General features: G+C 36.3%; 2 protein-coding genes across 3 annotated transcripts; one reads left to right on the top strand and one right to left on the bottom strand.

The window, feature by feature from the left end:
- The first annotated feature begins 1262 nt into the window (after positions 1–1262).
- On the top strand, positions 1263–5995 carry LOC132201883 (aromatic-L-amino-acid decarboxylase). 2 transcript variants are annotated; one of them, XM_059628421.1, is made up of 8 exons: positions 1263–1334; positions 2439–2519; positions 2634–2868; positions 3438–3687; positions 3744–3892; positions 4305–4625; positions 5219–5419; positions 5475–5995. In XM_059628421.1, the coding sequence occupies exons 2-8, from the start codon at positions 2440–2442 to the stop codon at positions 5658–5660; spliced, it is 1422 nt and encodes a 473-aa protein (XP_059484404.1). In that variant the 5' UTR covers positions 1263–1334; position 2439; the 3' UTR covers positions 5661–5995. The 2 variants fall into 2 exon arrangements, with proteins under 2 accessions (XP_059484404.1, XP_059484405.1); XM_059628422.1 differs by lacking the exon at positions 1263–1334 and adding an exon at positions 1945–1994.
- LOC132201880 (diacylglycerol lipase-alpha-like) lies at positions 4305–11679 on the bottom strand. The gene is made up of 15 exons (XM_059628416.1): positions 10997–11679; positions 9855–10066; positions 9614–9715; positions 9231–9375; positions 9059–9143; positions 8731–8862; positions 8504–8673; positions 7777–8083; positions 7508–7725; positions 7004–7145; positions 6850–6939; positions 6688–6800; positions 6427–6556; positions 6160–6276; positions 4305–5643 (listed from the first exon to the last, which is right to left on the bottom strand). The coding sequence occupies exons 1-14, from the start codon at positions 11089–11091 to the stop codon at positions 6202–6204; spliced, it is 2016 nt and encodes a 671-aa protein (XP_059484399.1). The 5' UTR covers positions 11092–11679; the 3' UTR covers positions 4305–5643; positions 6160–6201.
- Between the last annotated feature and the right edge of the window lie 238 nt (positions 11680–11917).

Genomic DNA, 11917 nt, shown 5'->3' with positions numbered 1-11917 from the left:
TAAAAAATCCGAAAAATTTAATTTTTGTATTAATTGGCAAGATTTTGCTTAAAATGTTGAAATAAACAAACTTTTTTAATTGAATTTCAGCTATAAAAAAATGTGCGAATATTAGCAAATTAAGCTATATATTATTTACAAATTTTCAAAACGTGTCTTTGCATTTATTTTCCTGGATAAAATTTGACTGATTTCAAAACTTTGATTTTAATTTGAAGAGTTCTATGTTGCAAATATCTTTTGTTAATTTTCCAACACTATTCTGTTTTTGAACCCGGTTCCAAATAATTCATAGAAATACTGTCAGTAGCAAACTAAGCTAAAAAAATTGGATGTTTTGCTTAAAACAAATTATAATGTTATTTTTCCTTATATTTTTTAATTCAATATTTTGTTAAACATAATTTAAGCTTCAACTTTATAATATTTAAATTTATTAAATATTTCTCATTGTTAGTTATATTACATCAAAAATAAAAATAGCTTCATTCTGGATTAATTTTACTTAGTTGCATAAATCTTTAAAGTTATTTTCTTTTGAAAATGGAATAATCTCATTTTCAAAATTATCATATCTGTTTTTGAACGTTCAGAATCAATTTTTTTCTATTATTTTCATCCACTTTTATTTCACGGAGGATCGAGACTTTCTACCGAATTTTCTGAGCAATGCAATTGAAATTGTCAAATTTGCAAAAGATGAAACTTTTTTCAGGTATGGTATGTAAGGACTTACCAAAACATGCAATTTATATACAATTTATTTATCATTTTTCAATTATGTAATTAAATTGTAAATTAGACATTTTCTTGTTACTGCAATTTTGATACTCTCAGTTTCATTCCTTTTGGTACAAAATGTTTAATCATAATTAGTTGTATAATAGAAAAAATGTGTTTATGCTGATGTAATATTTCCTATTATATAATTTGAATCATTCAGCTTTCACAAAAATTTTCAAACAGAATCGTTTCCTTCCGAACAAACAAGAATGTCCTGCAACCTTGATACATAATACCTGCCAGAAAATGGGGCGCCTTTTCTAAATCGGTCATTTTTAGAGCGGCTTTCGCAGAGATTCGTGGTCGACGGACCGACCGGCCGTCACTTGAATGAATGAATGTGTAAATAAAACCAGCCGCTATCAATTCGTTTGGTTTTTTCGGTGCTCGGGCAGGGTTGCGAAATTCTTCCCTTCCTCGGTCGCAAGTGCCAAAGGAAAGGAAGGCGCGCAGCGCACGCTCCTGGCCCGCAGAGTGGAAGGAACGATTTGCTCATTCGGCCGCCGCTCTTCGCTCCAGCACCACACGCGCTCTCTCCTGCCAGCCAACAGGTAAGAAACAATGACGAAAAAAATGCAGCCAATTTAGCAGGCAATTAGCTTTTACTGCCCAACAGATAATTGTTTAATAATCCTTGTTATTACATCCAGCGTTAAATTTGTAATTACTTGGGCGGAACAGAAAAAAAAGTTGCTACGCAGGGAAAAACATTTATTGAATGCAAATAAATTTACGAATTCTATTGAACTTGAATTTAAATATTATTTGAAGTACTTTAGAAAATTCGGATAATGGTAAAATTTTAATTAGTGCTAGATTTTTTCGATTTTTTATTTTTATTGGCTCTCATTTATTTTTCGTGACTTTAAATCGTGCTTGTTTTCCAGTAATAAATGACAAATTTAAATTTTATTACCAAGACGTCAAAAATCGTAAAAATTTAAACAATTCTTCGAAAGTTTGATTCGTTTGCATATAATTAATGAGTCGTGTCGCTCGTTTGAAATATTAATTTACGACGCCCACTCGTTTGCTTTTACGATTGAAAACTTGTGTATCGCCGGCGGAAAAGCGAGCTCGACTTATTACTAAATTATTATTAGCGCGCGCGATCGAGCACCGCTCACTTTTACTTTCTATCCGAGCGACTCAACGAGCGACTTTAATTCGAGCAAAAAGCTACAATCGTCACACCAGAGCACATTTCTCAGGTAAAAGCGGCACAATGCGTTTTTCAATTCTAACGGCTTGACCGACCGGATGAAGCAACCAACTCTTAACCTCTGAATGTCTTTGCTTGACGCGATCAACCGCAAAACTTTTGGTTTAAAAATAACTCAAAATGAGCAGTAAAATATACAATTAAAATATATTTGCCTAGTGATTTTGATCGGCTGAATTATTCTTTGACTGTAAAAAGTCATGTCCATTTTCAAGGTAGCTTTAATTAATTAAAAACAGACAAAACATTAATTGCATCAAAAATATTTTCTCAACATAAACTTCAAGGCAGCTAAAATAATAAATGATTTGTAAAAAAGAAAAATCAAGTAAATTGTTCAGCTCAACGTAAAAATCATACTTATTTGCGGCAGTTGTTATAAATCGAAACTCTTATTCTTTATCTTTATCTTTATTTGTATAATTGTGTTTAGAATGGACACGGCAGAATTTAAGGATTTTGCCCGGAGCATGGTCGACTTCATCGGCGACTACCTGGACAATATCAGGGACAGGTATTTCCAATGCAAACAAATTTTATAGAAAATAATTTAAAACTTCTTCTCCGAATTTTTTGTTTGCCTAATTTATGGAGAGTGTTACTGGAAATATTTTTATTTTTATTGAAGACGCGTGCTGCCCGAAGTGGAGCCGGGGTACATTCGTCCGCTTTTGCCGGACGCGGCGCCTGAGGATGGCGAGCGCTGGCAGGCGGTGATGGGCGACCTGGAGAAGGTCATCATGCCCGGCGTGACCCACTGGCACCACCCGCAGTTCCACGCCTACTTCCCCACGGCCAACAGCTACCCTGCCATCGTCGCCGACATGCTCTCCGGCGCCATCGCCTGCATCGGATTCTCATGGGTCAGATTTCAACAACTTTTAAATTTAATTTTATTGAATATATAAAAAAATTATGGAAAAAAATTCAAGAAATAATTAGTACTATAAATTGTCTCTTTTTTATTATTAATTATACCTAGATTTATTTGAAGGTTGGAAAGTTTAAAATATTATTATTATTTTTTCATTTGTGAGTTCATGCATTTTGTTCCAATTCAACTGATTTTGTAGCAACTCTGTCTTTGAATGTCTCTGGATCAGAAAATTGAAACCAATTGAGGCCAATCAAGTCAGCCTAATTTTTTTTATTAGATTTGTAACACCACATCTCATTTCTTATTCTTCAACTAAGCTATAATTCTAATTTTAAACCTTTACAGTAATACACATTTAAATTTAATACTTCATTGAAGAAAAATGGTATTTTTATTTAATTTTTTTCAATAATGATCAATAATTTCATCCTAGTAAACTTTCCATATTTTCTCTATCTCATTTTCGTGTTCAATTTGATTAATTACTTTTTAAACTATTTTTAATTAAAAATATTTAATTATTTTGAGTAAAATTTTATTAATTTTTGTTGTTAGATTGCGAGTCCGGCGTGCACAGAGCTGGAGGTGATCATGCTGGACTGGCTGGGCAAGATGCTGGACCTGCCGGCCGAGTTCCTCGCCTGCTCCAACGGCAAGGGTGGCGGCGTCATCCAGGGCACGGCCTCCGAGGCCACCCTGGTCGCCCTGCTTGGCGCCAAGGCCAAGGCCCTGCGCAAGGCCAAGGAGCTCGAGCCGGACCAGCCCGAGGCTCTGCTCACCTCAAAACTCGTCGGCTACTGCTCAGGTACCCTTATTAAATTAGGATAATTAAATTTTTAATTATGAAATCGAAATTTGCAGACCAGGCTCATTCGTCGGTGGAGCGCGCTGGACTGCTCGGAGGGATCAAACTGCGCACCGTGGCCGCAGGGGATGATTTTCGTCTGAGGGGGGAGGCCCTGCGCAAGGCCATCAGGGAGGACAAGGAGGCTGGACTCACTCCTTTCTTTGTAAGTTGCAAAAAAACTTTTTAAATTTATAGTTTTTTTTATTTATTTATTTTTTTAATTTAAAAAGTTTAAAAATAAGGGTTCTTTTAACTGCATTTTAATGGTGGAATAAAATAACAAATTCACTATTTGCTAATTTTTTTAATATAATTTTTTTTAATATGGACAATTACTAAAGTTTTTTTTTTAATTCATGAATTAAATTTGAAAATTGGTATTCATTTCATTTTATTTTAGAACTTTCTTTTATTATTAAATTTTGCGTTGTTTTACTTAGTCTAGTTTACAAAATAACAATTTTTTTATTTCAATTTTTCCAGTATGTAATCATTTTCTTTAGATTTTTCATAAAATTAATGAATTATTATTTTAATTTTTTTTAAATACAAATTTTCTCTTTGATTGTGTGCAGGCCGTGGCAACTCTAGGCACGACGAATTGCTGCGCGTTTGACGACCTGGACGAGATCGGGACGGTGTGCGTGGAGGAGGATTTGTGGCTGCACGTGGACGCGGCGTACGCGGGCTCAGCGTTCATCTGCCCCGAGTTCCGGCCGCTGATGCGCGGCATCGAAAAGGCCGACTCGTTCAACTTCAACCCGCACAAGTGGATGCTGGTCAACTTTGACTGCTCGGCCATGTGGCTCAAGGACCCCAACTACGTGGTCAACGCCTTCAACGTCGACCCCCTCTACCTCAAGCACGAGCAGCAGGGCGCCGCCCCTGACTACAGGGTCAGTATTTTTTTTTATCAAATTAAAAATTTTTCCAAAAACTTTTCCTAATTCAGACAAGATTTTAAATTTAATTGAATTGTCTATTTATTTAAAAATACACCGAGGTGGCCTTGACCTTGTGGTCACCACTCGATTCCCAAGACCTGACCTTTCTAATGATGTGTCACACTTTATGTTTTTAAGTAAATTTGAATATGGATCAATGTGGTGGTGAGGGAACCTTTCGAACCAATCAGATCGTCTGATTCCTTTAATTGCTGTTTTCTCAATCAATCTCTTGGTGACCTTTGATCTTATGGTCACCGTTCAATTTCTTGTGACCTGATCTTTTCAAAAGAATCTAATTTTAAAATCGACTACATACAAAATCAAGTGATTTATCCCTATTATTTGAATTTAATCTCAGTCAGAAAAAGCCAATTTCAAAGCTGATTTTCTCAATAATTTGATCGATGACCTATAATGTTCTAGGCATATTCTGAAAGCTTAGAACTTATCCTTTCCAAAAGTGTGCGATTCACACCACATCATCAATATAATAATTAAAACCCTTTAAAAGAAAGCTAAAAAGAAATGCCAAATTTGTGCAGCACTGGCAAATCCCGCTGGGCAGGAGGTTCCGCTCGCTCAAGTTGTGGTTCGTCATGCGCATCTACGGCGTCAAGGGTCTGCAGGCGCACATCCGCAAGCAGGTGGCCCTGGCCAAGCAGTTCGAGGGCCTCGTCAAGCAGGACCCGCGCTTTGAACTCCTCTGCCCGGCCTCCATGGGCCTCGTCTGCTTCAGACTCAAGGTATGGATTTAAAAATAATATTAACATAAATTTAAAAAAAAAACAACATCATCAGGGGAGCAACGAGAGCAACGAACTGCTGCTGAAGAAGGTGAACGCCAACGGCAAGATCCACATGGTGCCCTCCAAGATCAAGGACACTTATTTCCTGCGCATGGCCGTTTGCTCCCGCTTCTGTCTGCCCACCGACATGGAGTTGGCCTTCAACGAGGTCGCCTCTTTGGCTGCAGAGTTTCAGTAGAGACCGGCAAATATGGTAGTACTTTTTTAGTATTTAGTCGCGCAGTGTAGGGAGGACAATAATTTACAAAAAAGCACCCTCATGACAATATATTGTATGTATTTCTCAAACGCCAACATTTTCACTCATTTATCCATCAATGTACTTTCTGTCAAACTTATCAAGGGACCAATTTATTTGAACAAATTTTAAATCATTTGTTTTGTGATGTTTTATATTTTCTAAGTTATGGATATTTTTGACAAATAAATTTAAATTTACTCATAATTCTCCAACTCAGTTATGAGTCAAACGTATTTATTGTGTAGTAAAATAAAATAATATATGAAACTTTTCTTGAAATTGATTTATTTGATTACACTTTTTTTTAAAAAAAAAAGCAGCTGTATATAAATAAAAAAATACGTCAAGATTTTTTTCTCACACTTAAATATAATGAAGAGTATTATAAAAATGGGAGGCATGTTGTAATTATTATTAAACTGTCAATAGACTTTACCTGCTACCATCCTGGGCAGAGAGGTAGTTTTAGAGCAGAGTTTTAATTGGTAGCAGCCAAAGTGCACAAATCTGATGTAGATTCGCAAGGTTTGCTGCTCAAGAAGTCTGACGCAACCTGTAAAATTCTCAAATTAGCTCAACACTTCATTTGTCAGTAAAAATGGCTTTCTTAAAAAGTTTTTGGCCACAATTTAAAAATAAAATGTATATATTATATTTTTTTTACACTTTTGAAATTTGAGATTGCACATAATGGAGCCTTTACCTTTTCAAGCGCTTCCAACACCGTGTCTGCCAAGTGGTCTTTAAACATAACCGGCGAGATCAAAACTCGTTGGAAGTCGGTGTTTTCCGTCCAAAAGGCTTCATATTTTGGCGACTTCTTTTTGATTTGTCTAAAAATAATATGAGAATAATATTAATAACTAATAAGTTTAATCAAATCTGCTTGAAATTATATTTTTTAAATGTGCTATAAACATTTTAGTAAAAAAAAAAAATAAATAATAATAATAATTCTCCTCACCCCTCCTCATTTTGCTGCTTTCTTACGACGTGGATGATTTTCCCTGGGAGGTAAAGGGGTTGGTGGAGGGTGAGTACTATCGAGCTGTCCGTCGGGTGGGCCGTTTCACTCATCTGAAATAAAAGTTTGTTCAAAATTTTCTTTTATTAAAATTCCACACACAATGACAGCCTCTGGATCCAAGCTGGCTTCTTCATCTTCTTGCGGCCGGGGTGCGCAGCAAAATGCCATCCCCCCAGTCAACGTCCTCCACTATGGAAATTAAAATTTAAAATAAGTTTAATAAATTCATGTTTCCAAGAATAAAAAATCAAACCTTTGGATCGGAGCTGAATTTGATTGCTTTGATGAGATCAGCCCTGAGAGATTCCATTTGGCGCAGACCGATGCGCGGCACCAGGTCCTTTCCGACCACCACGGAAATTGTGAACTCCTTTGAATACTGCGCCGCAGTCAAGCTGTCAAAGTAATAAAATATTGTTATATAAATTTTTATTTCTAATTTTTAATTTAAATTAGAATTAAAAGATAAATTGGAATTTTAAAACTAATTTATTAATTAACTCGTTTTTCAAAATATTAAATTTTAATTCAAGTGAACTCAACAAGGAGCTTTTTTTTTTTTTTTTTTTTTAAATCACCATATTAGGCTTCCCAGTTTATTTTATTCCAATTTTTTTTCGACTAATTTTAGAAATTTTAGAAAGCAAAGTTAAATCAGCTATGATGTATCCTTTGCGAATGCATAAAACAATAAGCATCAAAATCAATTGAGCCGTTTTATGGAAGATGAAGAAATTAATAAGAATTTATATTTTACCTGAGGAGGCCTCCAGGAGGGGAGTAGGCGTAGCACCTGAGGTCAGGGTACTCCTCCCTGAGCAGGATGGCGACAAGAGCGGCCGTGCCAGCGCCCAACGAGTGACCCACGACGACCAGGTCAAATCCGTCGGTGCCCTTGGAGGGGTCGAAGGCGCGCGCCAGAATACCTTCCTCCTTGATCTTGTCCCTGACGTACACGGCGGCTTGCACCATACCCTGAAGTGTTATTTTCAGAAGAAAAAATAATAAAAATAAGAAATGAAAGACCTTGTGGGCAAGCCAGTCGTCTCGGGGCGGGTGGAGGGGAAGTGGGGCGGCGTCGGCGTTCAGGTCGGTCAGGACGTCGGCCATGGACAGGGTGCCCCTGATGCTGAGCACCACCGCGCGCCGATCAAAGTCGAGGGCGACGAAGAACGCCGTCTGGCCGATGCCGACGTGGTATGTGGCAAAAACCACCTCCACCTGGCCAACCTCCACCTGCGCCCTCAGGGCAGCCACGTTGCACTCCAAGCACGACGTGTCCTCCAACACCGCTGAAGAAGTAGAAGGAGGAACGCGCCGGCAACAAGAGCATCTTCAATTTTCAATTAATAATTTTTTATTTTGATTATTGGTCGAGAATTTAACTTTTTTTTAATTATTTCAGGATTTAATTTAGTGTTTTGGATTACGGTTCTTTCAGGTATATAAAGATTAATACAAAACACAAAATAATTATTACAATTAAGGAAAAAGTACAAAATTTCATTAAAATTTCCAAAAATCCATTAGACTTGGCTTTTCTTTTTGAACTAACAGTAATTTTAAGAATACAAAAAATCATATTTTATATTTTATCTACAATCGAAATATCCAAGATGCAGAAAATTTGAGAGAATTTCCTTTTTTTAAATTATAAGAAAACTTTTTTTAATTTAAATTAAAAATCGCAGGTCAAAATAAATAAATTTAGCATTAATGTAATTTTAGGTATAAAATTGAGCCGCTCTCATACCTGAGTTTGCTGCACAACCTGCAAGTGTCACAGGCGGAGTGCGTGATAACGTACATGGGCCATCCATAGGCGCCGAGCGCGAATTTCATGAAGTGGACGACCGACCTGAACTGGGCCGATTCCTCTGGCTCGTCCAAGGCCACCAGCTTTGGCGTCTCGTTGCCTACTTCCTGTGTTATTAAAAAAGATTCTTATTTCAAACACTTTGCCGGATGAACTTGGTGTACCTGAGAATCTCTTTGTCTTTGCGACTTTTGCATTTTGCGCAGGAGAATCAAACCGGCGACCACGTCGCTCGGCACCACGTCCAGATCGCAGAAGAAATCGGTCAGCAGCTCGGCAAGGTCCGGAAAGCAATTCTATGAATCAGTGAAATTTAATCGAGAATTTTAATAATTCATTTCGCTTTTTAGTGCAAATAGAAATAATTAGCTGACAAATTAATACAATTTTTTAATTAAATGAAAAACAAATTTTTAAAGAATTTTATTCCATTGAATTAAAAGTTGAAAGAATCTTGGTTGAAAGGAGGCCAAAATTTAAAAAGACGCTCACAGCGGTGCTGTCCGAGGGGCTGACGCTGCAAAACAGGAGGCGACACCTTTTTTCCCAAGTATCTTGGTAGGCGCGCAAAACTCCGCTGCAACAAAAGTTTTTTTAAAACCGTCCTTCGCGAAAACTCTCTATAAATCAAAATTAAAATTGATTTGGAACAAATTTGTTTCACCTGTGATGCCTGACACTGCCTGATCTCGATTCGGCACTTATTTGGTTTTTCTTCAATTCGACCCATGAGCGGCCGGTGGCGTCATAAGAAATCAAAATCGTGATCAACAAACTGGTCAGAACACAGCCGTTGCCAACAATCAATCCTGTATAAATCATTTTATAAAAAAAAAACATTAATAATTATTTAGACTTGTTTAAAATGCTTTTAAAATGTATCTAATTAAAATGTAATTATTAAGGTTATTAAACAAAAGTTTAGAGTCATTCAACATTTTGAAGATATTTAAGATAATGAATCAAAGATTATAATTGGGCGAAATTTTTAATGCAGAAATTTGAATACAAATTTTTTGCCAAACAGAAAGTAGCTCACTGACTCACCTAAAACAAGCACCCTGTTTGAGTCGACGGGACAGTCTGCGTAGAATTGCACCAGCCACACCACGCCGAGGACCAGCCAAATCAGCTCCAAAATAAACAAAACTGCAAAATAAAAATGAATTTGTTAAGAAATTTTTGCAAAGAACGAAATTTAATATGAAATTCCACGCTACAATTTTTATACAAATTTTAATTAATTTTTATATGTGTATATTTTATTTAAGAATACAATTGATTGTACCTAGTCTTGCATAGAGCAGAAGGTGGATTTTTTCTCTGGGCCGCGTGTCCAAAATGGTGCCCCTCGCGGCCACAAGGGCGATGCCGAGTTCGAGGGCCATCGCGACGCCCAGCATGCCCAGGAAGACGCCCTGGTGCACCCTGAGCAGGACGACGCAATCCTCGGCGCGCCACAACGACTCGCTTGACAACACCAGCACCACCAATACGGCCCTGCAACAATAACATAATTCAAGGAAAACTTGGGAAAATTCAAGAATTTCATATTTTATTGTTAGGATACAAAATGCTCATCTTGGCTTATTTATATATAACTAGAAAAAATTGATTACAACATTTAGTGAGCTAAAATATTAATTATTAAATTAATTTTTAATTTGATTAAAAAATAACGATAATTAATTCATTTCCTTCATTTAAACGCTGCTTCGCTTCTTGAATTAAAAATTAATTGTTCCTTTTTTCCAATAAAATTAGAACTCTCAAAGCGAAATAAATTACAATACATGTACAAGTTATTTTATTTTTCTTTCTATTTATAATTCAATTGATGGGGAATAAATAAGTTCAGGATTCAATTTCTGGCTCAACATGTCTGTTAATTTGGCGCGCTCTTGATAAGTTTTTTTTGTTAGATAATATAATTTTTTTATTGCGGGGCCTTCAATTCAAAGTCAAAATTTATCTCACTGAAGGTCAAAGCACTGCCAGAGCCTATCATTTGTTTTAGCGCGTCTCTTGACCAAACTTAGCCGCGAATAACGGGACCGCGAATATTTTATTTCAATTTTAATTTGTACCCTTAATTTTAAACAATTACAGCGGATTTATGCCAAAATTGTTCAAAATGTTCAAATATATTTTGAAAGTTTGAAAATAATTTGACACAACAAAAAAATTTTAATAAAAATAACAAATTTAAAAAAAGTATTTGTATTCCTCTTTAATAAAAAAATAGAGCATTAAAAAATAACAACATCTTCGTTTTTCTCATCAAAATTTAACTAATGACGATTTTAGCGCATCGCACCGTAATTTTATTCCGTCGTTTTTTGCGTTGATCATGGATTATTATATTATTTCTAAATTGTTAAGCACTAAATTTGAAGTTTAATTACAATATAAATAATTCTTTTTACATACCACACGGTGTGCAGCAGAAAGAGGAATATGCCGGGCAGGACAAAGTCATCGCTGCCGACGTTCCATCGACGCCTCAAAAACACCAGACCAGGCATGCCTTCGACTGCTCAAGATCAATTTTTTCAGGCGCTACAATTTAAGGTACCCGATGGCCGAAATGAAACAATGATCAAAGTCTTTTGAGTGCCTTTCCTGATCCACGCCAGTGCTTGAACTTCATCATTATCTATCGTGTGCGGCACTTGAATGCTCAATAGAACCCCCCAAAACACCCACTTTGAGCCTTAATTCTGCACACAACATTTAACGCGCCCTTCTTGCAATCGCGAGTCAGCTGACCTCTGTTCTGTGCAGCTGACCGACCAGCCGAACACGCCCACTTTGTCGTTTTTTACTCATCATTTTTTTTACATTCAATGAAGCATCCGCTGATCCGCTAGCAGATGAGCAGAAAATGTTTTCAATTTATTAAATGCTTGTTTTGGAGGTTAAAAAAAATAAAAGGATCGAGGTGAAGTTTTTTGAACTGCCCTTTAAGATGGTTAATTTTTAATTTTAAGCTACATTTAATCACTTCTGTACAGACCGAGAAGAATAAATAATAATAAAATATCAGCCTTTGCACACTCGCGATAATTATTTAAAAAAAAATAATAATAATGTTCAAAAATATTGTTTTTATACATTTTTATTCTTTTGATGAATATTATAGCAAATTATATGATGTATAGAGTATTTTAGTTTAGAATTTGGATTTATTTTAGATTTTTCCCTGACTCAAAAACGGGCGGAAAAACGAATGGCGTGGTCAAAATCAAGATCCCTTCAGCCGTTTTGGAGATATTGGCGTCTGAAAATCGAGTTCTTGGTACTTCCTCCTTTGAATTTACCCGTCGCTGCAACAATCGAAAATAAGAGACT

Source organism: Neocloeon triangulifer, unplaced genomic scaffold, assembly GCF_031216515.1.
Source record: "Neocloeon triangulifer isolate White Clay Creek 2 clone unplaced genomic scaffold, ASM3121651v1 ptg000014l, whole genome shotgun sequence".
NCBI lineage: Eukaryota > Metazoa > Arthropoda > Insecta > Ephemeroptera > Baetidae > Neocloeon > Neocloeon triangulifer.
The sequence above is the reverse complement of the archived record's forward strand: the minus strand, read 5'-3'. Positions and strand labels throughout refer to the sequence as shown.